Below are 12,500 nucleotides of genomic sequence, written 5' to 3' on the forward strand. Positions count from 1 at the left end.
GGGACACAAACAAGCAATCCTTCAATCTACAAAGTAATTCCCTTTTCTTTTTGGCATTGAACAATGTCACTTTGTCTTTTAATGGGTTTAATGACCTACATGAGTTTTTTCAGCTGTTCTTCAAAAATATGCATACTGTATACATTTCCAATACGCATATTGAACACAGTATCTGGTTTCATCCAAAGCATAGCACTAGTGTTTGGTTGTCATGATGACTTGATATAAAACTACCAGTGGTTTAATTCTATCAGACTGGCTCCAATACCATAAGTGTGTAAATATATGTTAATGTGTGCTTACTCACAATCACATAACATCAATAATTCCAATAAAATGACTTGTGCACACATTGGCCTGTATAGTTATTTCAGAAAATGTTTTTTAAATGGATAGGCTTACCTTTTTTCAAAGAAAATTCTATTAGATAGTGGTGAGTTTGCCCAAAAAATTTGGGCACCCCAGGTAAAAATGTGTATTAATGTGCATAAAGAAGCCAAGAAAAGATGGAAAAATCTCCAAAAGGCATCAAATGACAGATTAGACATTCGTATTATATTTCAGAAAAAGTTAGATTTTATTTCACTTTCAAATAACAAGACTTAAAAAAAATGGCATCTGCAAAAGTTTGGGCACCATGCAGAGTTAATACCCCCCTTCTTCTGAAATAAAATTTTACTTCATATTCTATCAACAAATATTGTCTATATCTCATTTTCAAACAATTGAGATAACATACTGTGTATGTTTAGGGAATGCATCAGTCTCTGCTAGAACACAATTAAAACTAGAAGTGTGATTCGTTTTTTGTCACAAGGTTACAATTCATGTTAAAAATCCACTATTTGATCATTTTATCTTGGAAAAACACAAGTGGTCGTATCCAGAATAATTTTCTGAATTGAGTCAGAACTACATGTTTGTCACAGAAAATAAGGTAAGGCCGTTGATTTTCAGAGAGAAATGAAACTACCATTTTCCTTCTTGTAAAAATTTGAAATGGGTCAATTTGACCCGAATACCATGCAAGAGTTAAAGGGTAATAACAGTTTTTTTCAACCTGGACCTTATTTTTCTATGCTTTTCTGGGTGTAAGTGACTTATGGGAACAATAACCTTTGACATTGGTCCAGTATTAACGGTGAACGCTGCAACCGGCAGCACATGGCTCCAATATGTAACCAATGTAACCAATTCAATTTACTTTTATTTATAGTATCAATTCATAATTCATAAGTTATCTTGAGACACTTTACAGACAGAGTAGGTCTAGACCACTCTATAATTTACAAAGACCCAACAATTCCAGTTATTCCGACGGGGCAAATGTGCATCCAAAATTTGGTCCACTAAAAGTGCTTTATTTGGTCTGTGTCTGACAACATTATGGAAAGTATCCCAAAAGAGATAGACCTCTTTGAGACATGTCTGGCTAACCAGAAACAGCTCTGAGGACCGCCAAACCCACCAGACTCCATTTAAAAAAGCAATACTTTTAGCGTGTCTAGAGCCAACATATGTTCACATGTTAATCGGTAAACTATGTGCTTATTTCAACCAGAACTAGAGTTTAGAGGCAACTGTCCAGGCAATTGTCCAGCTTGTATTTACCGTCACAGAAGTGCTGGTTCAGACTCCGATTCCTATTCTAAGTGTCTGACAACATTATGGAAAGGATCCCTACAGAGATAGACCTTAAAAACCTCATTGAGACATTTCTGTTTAACCAGAAACAGCTGTGAAGTCGCTAGCGCTAAACCCACCAGACTCCATTTAAAAAAAGCAGTATTTTTAGCGTGTAAAGAGCCAACACATTTGAACATGTAAATCGGTAAACTATGTGTTTATTTCAACCAAAACTAGAGTTGTGATGGTTGTTAAAGTGGAAAGACGACCCAAAACGACTTTTCTAGTTTTATTTTGCATTTGTCGTCTTTGAATGAAGCGGGTGTTTGAAGAAAAAAAAAAACATCTTACTATTTAACAGAAAAGTGGACCTCCTTAGAAATCCTTTCCATAATGTTGTCAGACACTTAGAATATTAATCTGATCCTGTCAATGGCAAAACCAGCCCTTACCCTTTACTACATATGGTTGTTGGACAGGGGGTGTAAAGGGGACTGAGTACCCAGGGCCCTCATATGAAGAGGGCCTAAAAAGATGCTAGAATGAATAGCTGTGGATGTGGGGAGGGGCCCATAGAGAATGCCTTTCTACAAGGCCCATAATGTTGTGTTACGCCCCTGGTTTTCAATCAAAATAATTGCAGAAATGCAAGATCATCTTTGGTAATCTTCTGTTTTGTTGCTATATGCAACAATGTAATAGTTTTCTCTTTAATTGATGCTGCTGTGTTTCATGTTGAGACTTTTTAAGCGATGGTAAGAGTTACCATCAGCTGTTTTCATATAATGAAGGTGGGGGGGGGGGGGGGGGGGGGGGGGGGGGGGGGGCGTGTGTCTGAAGCCCAGACCAGTGTGGAGTGTTTTCGTGCCTCTATAGTGAGCGGCTATCACCATTCATACACCTGTTTTGTTGGGGCATGCTGATTGACACACATAGCCCGCCCCCTGCACTTGTCCTTTCATTGTAATTGGTTCAACACTTGTGAATATGGAAATTCCCCCGCGCGACCCTTGGCTCACACCTGACCAACCAGAGAATGCGCGAGGCCGCAGACTGACAGACACACAGCCGCCGGCCCGCCGCTGTGAATCACAGACGGGTTGTCACACCACCGGCAGCTGCTTCCGTTAACCGGCTGTAGACGGCCGTCACTCCACGCCAAGTCCCGGGAAGAGGGCGACAACATGCCGCGGTCTTTCTTGGTAAAGAAACATCACGTCGTTAAGAGAGCAAACTACGGAAGACTGAGCTCAAACAGCGAGGGTAAGACTCCCTGAACGCATCACTCCGTCAGAGGAAGGAAAGTAGCCTAGCATAACTTTTAACTGTTATTACAAAATAATAAATAAAGTCATATTCAGCTCATATAGGGTAACCTGAGCTAATATAGAAACCTACACAACAGTAGGCTACATCTTCTAGCTTACATAAAGATAATCTTTACAAATCAATACGTCAATAATTGAACACGCCAATGCCTGGAAGTGTGAATGCTGGACTTTTACTTGAATTTTTTTTTTTGTAATGTCCAAAAAATAAATGAATAGGCTAATAATAAAAATTACACTTTTGTTGAGGCTTTTTAATCAATGTTTTTAACATTTTCTTACGTTTTTGTACATTTTCTTTCCACACTTATGACGCGTTTTTTCAATGTTTGTCACTTTTTTTGACATTTTCAACACTACTGACTTCAATTTTACAGTTATTTTTAGAATTTATGGTCAATAAACCTCATTTATAGGAAACTATACCTAATGTGGGAGTTATAAAAGCAGAAATTTTGAATTATTTAGACTAAAATGAAAGGAATGGATGTTGATGGATAATCACAGACTGGAATATGTCAACTTTTACTCAATACTATTTCAAAAACACTTCTCCAAATGCTATAAAATTGAATAAAATTAATGAAAGTAAAGATTTATACTTGCCAAAGAGTGTTATGTGGAATCAATCATGTTATTTGGGGAATTAAAAAGAACATTGATATAGGAAAACGGGGCAATTTGACCGAGGACAACATGAGGGTTAAACCATCCTCTTTCTGACCGAAGTTCAGATTTTACAGTATTTAAAGACAGTGGAGTGGTCATGTATCCTACAACATGTTTCAAACCAGCACAAGCTTTCTGTTTCAGCGCTTTACAAGATTGTGTAAAGGAAATAATGCTAAATAAAGGGGAACGACAGTTTTGTCTGGCCACAAACAAAATGTAGTTTTGTGTTTAGCAGGTGCAAAGTACCCAGCTCCTTGAGAGACCAGAAGGGCCCCATTAAGCAGCCTGAAGAGGCTATGTAGCAGCCTTCCAGGCTCCTTCTGACAAATCCCTCCTTTCACCTTTGTATTTGTTCCAAAACAGCCCTTAAAGTGAGCTTGAGCCGTCCCCATCCCCATGCCACTGTATTGATGAACTTCCATTCTTGCCATCAGAATAGCAAATAGAACGAAGACCTAGTAATAAGACTGAGATCATATTCAAATTAAAGGAAACTAGACAGTGATTTCAATTTAACAAAATCCTTAAATGTTGGGATTTCCTGCTCATTTACAAAGACTATCGCTGTAAGTTTGCAAGTGTGTGACAGATTAGACATTCGTATTGTATGTCACGAAAAGTCCGATTTTTATGTCCATCATTTACACTTTCAAAAATAACAGAAAACAAAAAAAATGGCGTCTGCAAAAGTTTGGGCACATACCTCATGTGGAGAAAAAAAAAGTGTGTGTGAAAAAAAAATGTCATCATTTATTTTTGAGTAAAGATTATGATTTGAATTAAGCCCCAAAAAGATTTTAGTTTTCTTTATGACGTTAAACATTCATAACTAAATGAGCAACAGTCAGATGGAGTGGCAGATTGATACCTACAATATCAACGCTATCAATAGTGCTGGGTTGCGTTTAACATTATTTAGAAACCATGAATTTGATACCGGTTTCTTTACATATGTTGTTGTTGTTTTTTTTTGGGGGGGGGGTTTATCCCTCTATTAGAACAGACGTGAAAGGGGGAGAGAGATGAGGGATGACACGCAGCAACCCGGACCACTGCAGGACTCAGCCCACATGGGGCGAGCGCACTTACTGAGTGAGCTACTGAGTGAGGCCCCCCCCCCATCAAAATCCATTTTAACAAAAAGAAATTACGACGTTAAGATGTACTTTATTCCAGCTCCTTTTACACCTATGTGACGTATACTGTAGTCACGCCTTTCAAAATACAACCACACACACCAGGAGCCCCGTCTTTGTGTGTAACGGGTGTTTCCTGCATGCAGCCAATCAGAAGCGTCATTAGATCTTGGTACAAGCATGCTCACTGACACTGAAGAGTTAGTTACTAGTCACTATGAAGGAGCTTGCTACAGGTATGCTACATTCAAGAGACCATGGGATGCTAATGTTACCTAGCAACAGGTGAAAATAGGGGCAAGGTTGCCCAATAACCTTTAGCGAGGAACAATGGAATTACCTGAATGTGTGAAAACAGCTGTATGTCACGCGTCTGTATTGTTGTTGAACATATAGCCAGCCCCCCCAAAAAATAAAAAAACACAAAACAATGGTAGGGAAAACACTCAAACCAATTTATATTTCCACAAAACTGGCATGAATAATCATAATGGAATAAATGCCCCATGTGCGTGCGTGTCTATGACTCAAAACAAAATACAGTTCAAACTTGAAACAATTTCTTCGTCATCTGCAGATTGATTTTAAATAGGGGGAAAAAATACATTTAAATCTTCAATCGGATTTCTTTTTTTTTGAAAAAAATCAGGTATTTTATTTTTAGGCCATATCGCCCAGCCCCATACAGTAGACTATATGCCAATGTTGTTTTTAATAAAAAAAAACATTTGCACAAAGCAAGCCGATCCACTTTTCCATGTTGATAAGAGCATTAAAATGAGAAAAAAATAATGGGACAAAAAGACATCAAGGGGCATTGAGAATAGATAAAAATTGGAAGTTGACTATGACATTAATGCAATTAATCAGGATTAATGAGTATCTGAATCGTTTGACAGCACTAGTATGTATATTTAATGCCATTTTGTAACAAAGTAGGAATCATCCTACTTTCCAAAATATAAAACCTTAAAGCCGGCGATGGCAACGTTAGCCACAAGAATATTTCATAACATTACACGTTGTGTCTCAATTCTTTTTGCAAGCAACAGACTCAAGTAATAATTTACTGTTAGTATCCGAATGTTGAAATGACTGGAAATGCCCTTCCAGTGTAGCCGTAAAAATATTTATAAGTAATAAATAAGTAAAGTAGTGAAGCTCAATGCTTACCTGTTCATTTGGAAGTTAGCCTTTCGGACTCTAAGCTGTCTCCATCTTAAAATGCATCTCCAATATTTACCCTCGTTTTATTACGTCTCTGATCATGCAACTGTTTGACTTTTGCATGTTTCATTATTATCTGACATATCATGGTCATTTTATGATGTAATACAGTAAATATATTACACATTTCTCCTTTTTAAATGAAAAAATATCACCAAGGCATTATGAAGCTTAATTCATCTTGTTGATAACCGTGTGTGTGTGTGTGTGTGTGTGTGTGTGTGTGTGTGTGTGTTCCACAGAGGTCCCATGCAGCACCTATGAAGACTCCCTGCTACACCATGACGTCCCCCCTCGGCATCATTGCCCAGCCACAAGCCCATGGCTCTTCCAGCCTCTCTCCTCCTCCTGTCCTCTTTCTCTCAGAGCCGACCGATCGCATCTTCCATCTTCTCCAAACACCCAACGTTTCTCCTTTTTGGGCCACTCTTCAGAGGGCTACAGTAGAAGCCCTGCAGATGCCTACAAACCCGCTGAATCCTGTCCCAAAGTGAACCTGGGAAGCCAGTGTGTCACAGGAGACCACAGGAGGAGAGAGAGCATCATCCCTTCCTCCCTCCCTCTCCTGGCCCTCTTTCCAACCATCCCTCATGGCAGCCAGGAGAGCTTTACATGTTTGGACTGTCATAAAGAGTACTTAAGCTCCTCGGGCCTGGCCAAACACAAGCAGCTCCAGTGTGAGTGTGGCAGTAAGAAGCACTTCAGCTGTAAGTACTGTGAGAAGGAGTACGTCAGCCTGGGAGCCCTCAAGATGCACATCAGGACACACACACTGCCCTGTGTGTGTAAACTCTGTGGCAAGGCATTCTCCAGACCCTGGCTGCTCCAGGGACACATACGAACACACACAGGTCAGTGAAACACACATCCACACCTTCTTCAGCGTATTGTAAAAGAACAACTCTTTATTAAAGGGGCACTCCTCCAGTTTTACACATGAAGGTCCGTTTACTAGTCATGGTGAGTCCTTGTGGAGGAGCGCTGAGGAAATACCCCTGATGATGTCATCGGGAGACTACAAAGTTATAGCAGCAAGAATCATTATAATCTGCAGGCAAGACGCTTGAAAAGGCATGTGCATCTCTGAGGAGATTCAGGTTCACCTCTGTCTGTACATATGCACACTCTCTTCTCTCGATCGCCCTCTCACATGTGCTCTCTTTCTCTGTCACTCTCTCTCTCCTTTTCGCCCAGTTGGTTGAATGATGTTCAAACAAATCATTGCAAAAATTTACATCCGTGGTAGCAAGGTTTAGAACTGGTCCAGATCCCTGCAAGGACCTTGGACCAAATAAATTCACCCACGTCCACCACTAAGTGGCGCTATAGCAGGAAAACCTGGCCTTGTAACTCCTAAACCGCACATCGGACATAAAACAAATATCCCAGAGTTCACTGAATTCAGCTAAATCTTGTGATGTAGGCCATACCTATTTCTGCCTTTACTTTAATGCGCGAAAAATCATCATCTGTCGTAAACCTACTTTTTCGAACTCCTCCTAGACCGTACGACTGATCTGCACGGAGCTTGGTACCTAGCATCTCCAGACTGACTGTGTGGAGGCTCGGAGCCCGTCATAACTGCTTCAGTTCTAGTTTGTTTTTAGTTTTTAAAACTTAAAAAACATGTCTGAAAATATAGGCTACATAAACACAAGTCCAACATATTAATAGCAAAGGTAAATCAGCCTATTTTGTGATTTATTTTGATCTACCCACTAGCCTGTAGGTAAGGTAGCCATCCACAGATACAGTTAAGCTTCAAGGATTCACTGTGCTACATGCATGATTAACATTAAAACATGTATAAATATGTTTGATTATGTCAATAATTATCATTTTAATAGCTTTGTATATATTTGTAGGGCATCAATAGAAAAAGATACGTATAAAGGCTTTGTAGGCCCAGTTTAATGTCCAACTCAATAATATATAATATATGTAGTAAGGGGTCCCTGCTCTGTCTCTCTTACAGGTTTGGGGTCCTGGGCCTAAAAAACTGTGGGTTAGAGGGTTTATGGATTACAATGAACAGAAAACTGTTACTGACATAAATCTCTGTGTCCCTTGTGCAGGAGAGAAACCGTTCTCGTGCCTCCACTGCAGCAGAGCTTTTGCAGACCGCTCCAACCTGCGAGCTCACCTCCAAACCCACTCCGAGGTGAAAAAGTACCAGTGTGCAAGCTGTTTCAAGACCTTCTCCAGGATCTCACTGTTAGCCAAGCACCAGGAGGCTGGCTGCCCGCTGTCCTGACTCTGAACGTCCTCTTCCTCTTCCAATATACTCTTCAACAACGAGTGTCTTCCAAACAAAAAAACAGCTACGAGGTTTCCCCAACCTGGTGTGTGGATCCCAAAACCTGCATGCCTAAGCAGTGGAAAACAAGCTACCGTCTGATGACAGCCCTTTTCTTCATCAAAACACTTATTTCACAGAAAGAGTTTGACAAAATAGTGTTTTGACATCTGTAACTTGCTGTCAGAAACCACTTAGTTATGTGTATGAACAGATGGGGTTTTTCCACTACATGGTACCGCCTCGACTTGCCTCGACTCAACTCGTCTTTTTGGCTAACAGCTACTTATTTTGGCACTACCTCAGTCGACGTTCCAAGCGAGCTGAGGCAATACCATAAGGTGACGTGACTGCTGATTGGTCGGAGAGAATCGACACTAATCACTGCGTCATCGCTGTGTTTAAGTAGTTTAGCCAGCGTTTTTTTTTTGGCTTAATTCGAAATTAAATCTGTCTTCTGGCAAACGGCCCCATGCAGAGAATCAAAAACACCTTTAACGTTCTGTGTGTGTGTCGCGTTACGTCACAGCAGTTTGCTGCTATGACAACCAGCCACGCTCGCCTCACGCATGGGGCGATACTAATCTGGGATGGAGAAAGGAGGACGGGCACCGCGGTGGAGTCGAGCACGTAGCATGTAATGGAACAACGCCATAACGTGTATTTTGAAGTGTTTACAATGTTGCACAGGTGGAGTCAGCATGAAGCAGCCTCACATGTATTCAAAATTTCCTTTTGCTCTTATCGCCTGTAAACAGTGATGTTAGAACTGACCCCCCCATCACCCCCACACAACAATAACAGGAACAACACATCATCAGGCTTTAAAACATAGACCTCAGTAACAGTTTGGGTTGTTTCATTCAGTGTGACAGAGAGGGGGGGGGACTGTGGTGAGCTGTGTTAGATGTGTTACTGAAAGAAGATGACTGAGTCTTTCTTCAATTTGCTTAATGTCCTTGTTCTCAACCGTCTCCGCTGTCATCGAGAACCCAGTCACAGTTCTTGAAGTCCCCATGTGGGATCTGCCTTAGTCCCCATGTGTAGTCCCAGTAGTCAGGAGGTGCACATTAGGTACAGTGGAGACCTTGGCATATGGCGTATGTGCATAAGCGCCATTGCTGTGCCTCCACCACTGAAGGGTAACTACCATTTTTTGTGACTGATGGGAACAATAATCTTTGACAGTGGTTCCGTATTAGGAGAGATCTCTGCAATCTCTGCTCTGTGAAACAAGCTACAATGGAAGTTAAGAAGACAGTTTTGAAGCTGACCTTCACAAAAGTGCTGGTTTTGCCCCAGACAGGCTCAGATTACTATTGTAAGAACCTGACAACATTATGGAAGATATATCTACAGAGATAGAACTGTTTGTTAGATCCATTTCTTTCGCCAAACTCACCAGACTCCATGTAAATAATCAGTACTTTTAGCATGTATAGAGCCAGCATGATTTCCCAAGTCAATGGGTGAATTAAGAGTTTATTCAACCAAACCAGAGCTGTGATGGTTAGAACAGTGGAAAGACGAACCAAGACAGCTTTTCATAGTTTAATTTAGTTTCTGATGACTTTGAATGAAGTGTGTTTTAAATGGCACCTGGAGGGTTTGCCTAGCGGTGCTGTTTCATGTCAGAAAGGATCTTACTCTTTAAATAAAAAGGGTGACCTCTGTATGGATTATTTCCATAATGTTGTCTGACACTGAGAATAACAGTATATCATGGACTTTCAGTGGACAGAAATTGAAGGTGCACAATTGCCCTTTACCCTGCCTTGTAGCTTGTTTCGCTGCGGTCTTGCTTAAAGCAACACTAGAGAACTTTTCCTGCTTCGGGACACCAAACTCAACAGGTGGCCATGTTACATTTATGGCTTCTTTCTCATCAGTTGAGTATTCAGTTACAGTAACTTAGTATTAAATGGCATCCCAATTATTGTATATGCTGTATAATAAAGTTGTTTTGTTTCTGCAAAAACGTTTGAAATTATTTCAAATTAACTAAAAGTTTAGAAGTGCTGAAATAACGTTATGCTGTGTAAAAATGCATTATGCATTATTATGTTTATGTTTTTATTTAAAATGCATGTTGACTTTGTAAAAAATAAATCCTGGCCCTTTTATGAATTTTTTCAGTGTGTGACAACATGAGAGAGCCAAAAAAAGTCATCTCTTTTTTTATAGAATCTTTTTTTGGCCATTACTCCTTTAACAGACAAGACAGCTCAGATCTGAGAGGGGAAACCATCACAGCTCAGACCTGAACCCTGGACCTTCTGCGTCGAGGAACAAACCTCTACACACCGTACGTGCGCCTGCTCTACCGACTGAGCTAATCGGCCACACTAGAAGTCTCATTTACACTTTAATCCAAACAAATATATTTTCACATTCATTTTTTATTAACCTTTTTGCTTGATCGTGGTGTACATGTGCCGGCTGTAGCTCAGGTGGTGAAAGCGTTTGCCAGCCGATCAGAAGGTTGGTGGTTTGACCCCTGGTTAGTTCCATGTTGAAGTGTGCTTGGGACTTTGAAGACATTGAACCCTGAATTGCTCACAATGCTGCACCATCAGAGTTTAAATCGTGTGTATCTGATGAGTAGATGGCAGCCTGGTGAACAGTGTGTGAATGGTTCCTGTACCACGTTAGGACAATTAGCATGGTTGCTCATCAAAACGTTGGATAAAGAAGTCCACGTTGTCATTTTTAGATTTTTGTTGCTTTTCTTTCTGAGCTTTTTGACGCTTTTTTAAACGTTTCCAGAAGTTTACTAACTGAACAGCTTTGTATGAGACAGTTTTAGAACGGCCTGACAAAATGTTCTGTATTTTAACTGGAGCTACACTCATAATTTCCATTTTTTTAATGAATTACTCGACTAAGTTTTTCTGTTATTTTACGGACTTATTTCTTGGAGTGGAAGACTTTGGTAACTCTTGACAGGAATCCAACCATCATAAAGTGCTGTGTAGTCATAAAGCCCTAGCTGCATTAGTTTTCAAGCTTAATTTACTAACTTATGATTATCTATCAACACCATTGGCAAGAAAATGAAACATAATCCAATACATGTTAATTGGAAACTATTGGAGCACAGAGTTAAATAGGGCTGTAAAACTCAACTTAAAGCATCAAAATGATTATGCGCTTATATGAAAGTTCAACTTGGACATTTTAGGCCTTTATTGACAGGACAGCTGGAGAAGTGAAAGGAGGGGGGGGAGGGGGGGGGGCACAGGTCACAGTCGAACCCTGGCCTGCTGCATTAGTAAGTAACCCTCTACATATGGGCGCCCGCTCTACCGACGGTGCTACCCGGGCACCCAAAGTGGAGTAAGTTTAAGAATTTGAAGATCCTCTCCATTGGGTTTCACTGTGTAAATAGATATTTAAAAAGTAAAAATGATAGAAAAAAAATTAGAACATTATGTCCTTAAAGGGCTAAAACAATTTGATATTTGAATGTTTTTTGTAACTAAAAGTATGCCTAAGTTCAGTAGGCGTCCAAACAACAACAACAGAAGTAGTATAAGTCGAAATAATAATGCAAACATGAATAACAGTGAATATAAAGCCCTGTTTATGCTTGTTTATCCATCCTCGAGAGAATTCATAAGAGATTGAAAGTACGAGGGTCACAGCTGAGGTCAACCTGGGAATCATCTGCGTTCAAATGGAAACTGATGTGATCTCATGAGATGTCCTAATGGCAGCATGTAAATGGTAAACAATGTGCAGGAGTAAAAAATAAAATGATGAAGGTTTTTCCACCAGCAGCAGAGATACAGGACTTGCTGTCACAATGGTGCAAACACTTGCCCCGCCCTGCACCTGTACCACCAATCTGAGCACCTGTTGTTTGCCCACCAGGATGGTTCTGTCATGATGTAATGGAACGCTCTGAACAGTAACAGTCGGTGGAACACGGTCTAAATCTTCCCAACCAGTCAGCCAGCTTCATTTTCAATACACACAGATGCTATTCTGACTCCCCGCAGGCCTATAAATACACGGAAAGCTGTTATATTAGGCATGAGGGCAGCTCTCCATCTCGCAGTGTGTCAGTAATACAAGACAGCGACGCCGGATTTAGCTGCTGTCAAGACACGAGGACTATTTTAAGGCTACAATATTAGGCCAATGGAGACTGTGTGTGTGTGGGTGATAGGTAAGGGAAGTAATAGACATGATGGCAATCAGATTACGTTGGTA

The 12,500-nt window shown here is 40.4% G+C and overlaps 1 protein-coding gene across 1 annotated transcript; it reads left to right on the top strand.

The window, feature by feature from the left end:
• Positions 1 to 2,513: 2,513 nt before the first annotated feature.
• On the top strand, positions 2,514 to 8,489 carry LOC116686496 (zinc finger protein SNAI2). The gene is made up of 3 exons (XM_032511515.1): positions 2,514 to 2,889; positions 6,232 to 6,840; positions 8,065 to 8,489. The coding sequence occupies exons 1-3, from the start codon at positions 2,811 to 2,813 to the stop codon at positions 8,241 to 8,243; spliced, it is 867 nt and encodes a 288-aa protein (XP_032367406.1). The 5' UTR covers positions 2,514 to 2,810; the 3' UTR covers positions 8,244 to 8,489.
• Positions 8,490 to 12,500: the final 4,011 nt, after the last annotated feature.

The sequence above is a fragment of the Etheostoma spectabile genome, unplaced genomic scaffold (genome assembly GCF_008692095.1).
Source record: "Etheostoma spectabile isolate EspeVRDwgs_2016 unplaced genomic scaffold, UIUC_Espe_1.0 scaffold379, whole genome shotgun sequence".
Lineage (NCBI taxonomy): Eukaryota > Metazoa > Chordata > Actinopteri > Perciformes > Percidae > Etheostoma > Etheostoma spectabile.

What these genes read in the sequence shown, in the direction of transcription:
- LOC116686496 (XM_032511515.1), top strand. Translation starts at nt 2,811, where the DNA reads ATGCCGCGGTCTTTCTTGGTAAAGAAACATCACGTCGTTAAGAGAGCA. An exon ending in ACTGAGCTCAAACAGCGAGG is followed by an intron (nt 2,890 to 6,231) that starts GTAAGACTCCCT and finishes TGTGTTCCACAG; the next exon opens with AGGTCCCATGCAGCACCTAT. An exon ending in ACACATACGAACACACACAG is followed by an intron (nt 6,841 to 8,064) that starts GTCAGTGAAACA and finishes TCCCTTGTGCAG; the next exon opens with GAGAGAAACCGTTCTCGTGC.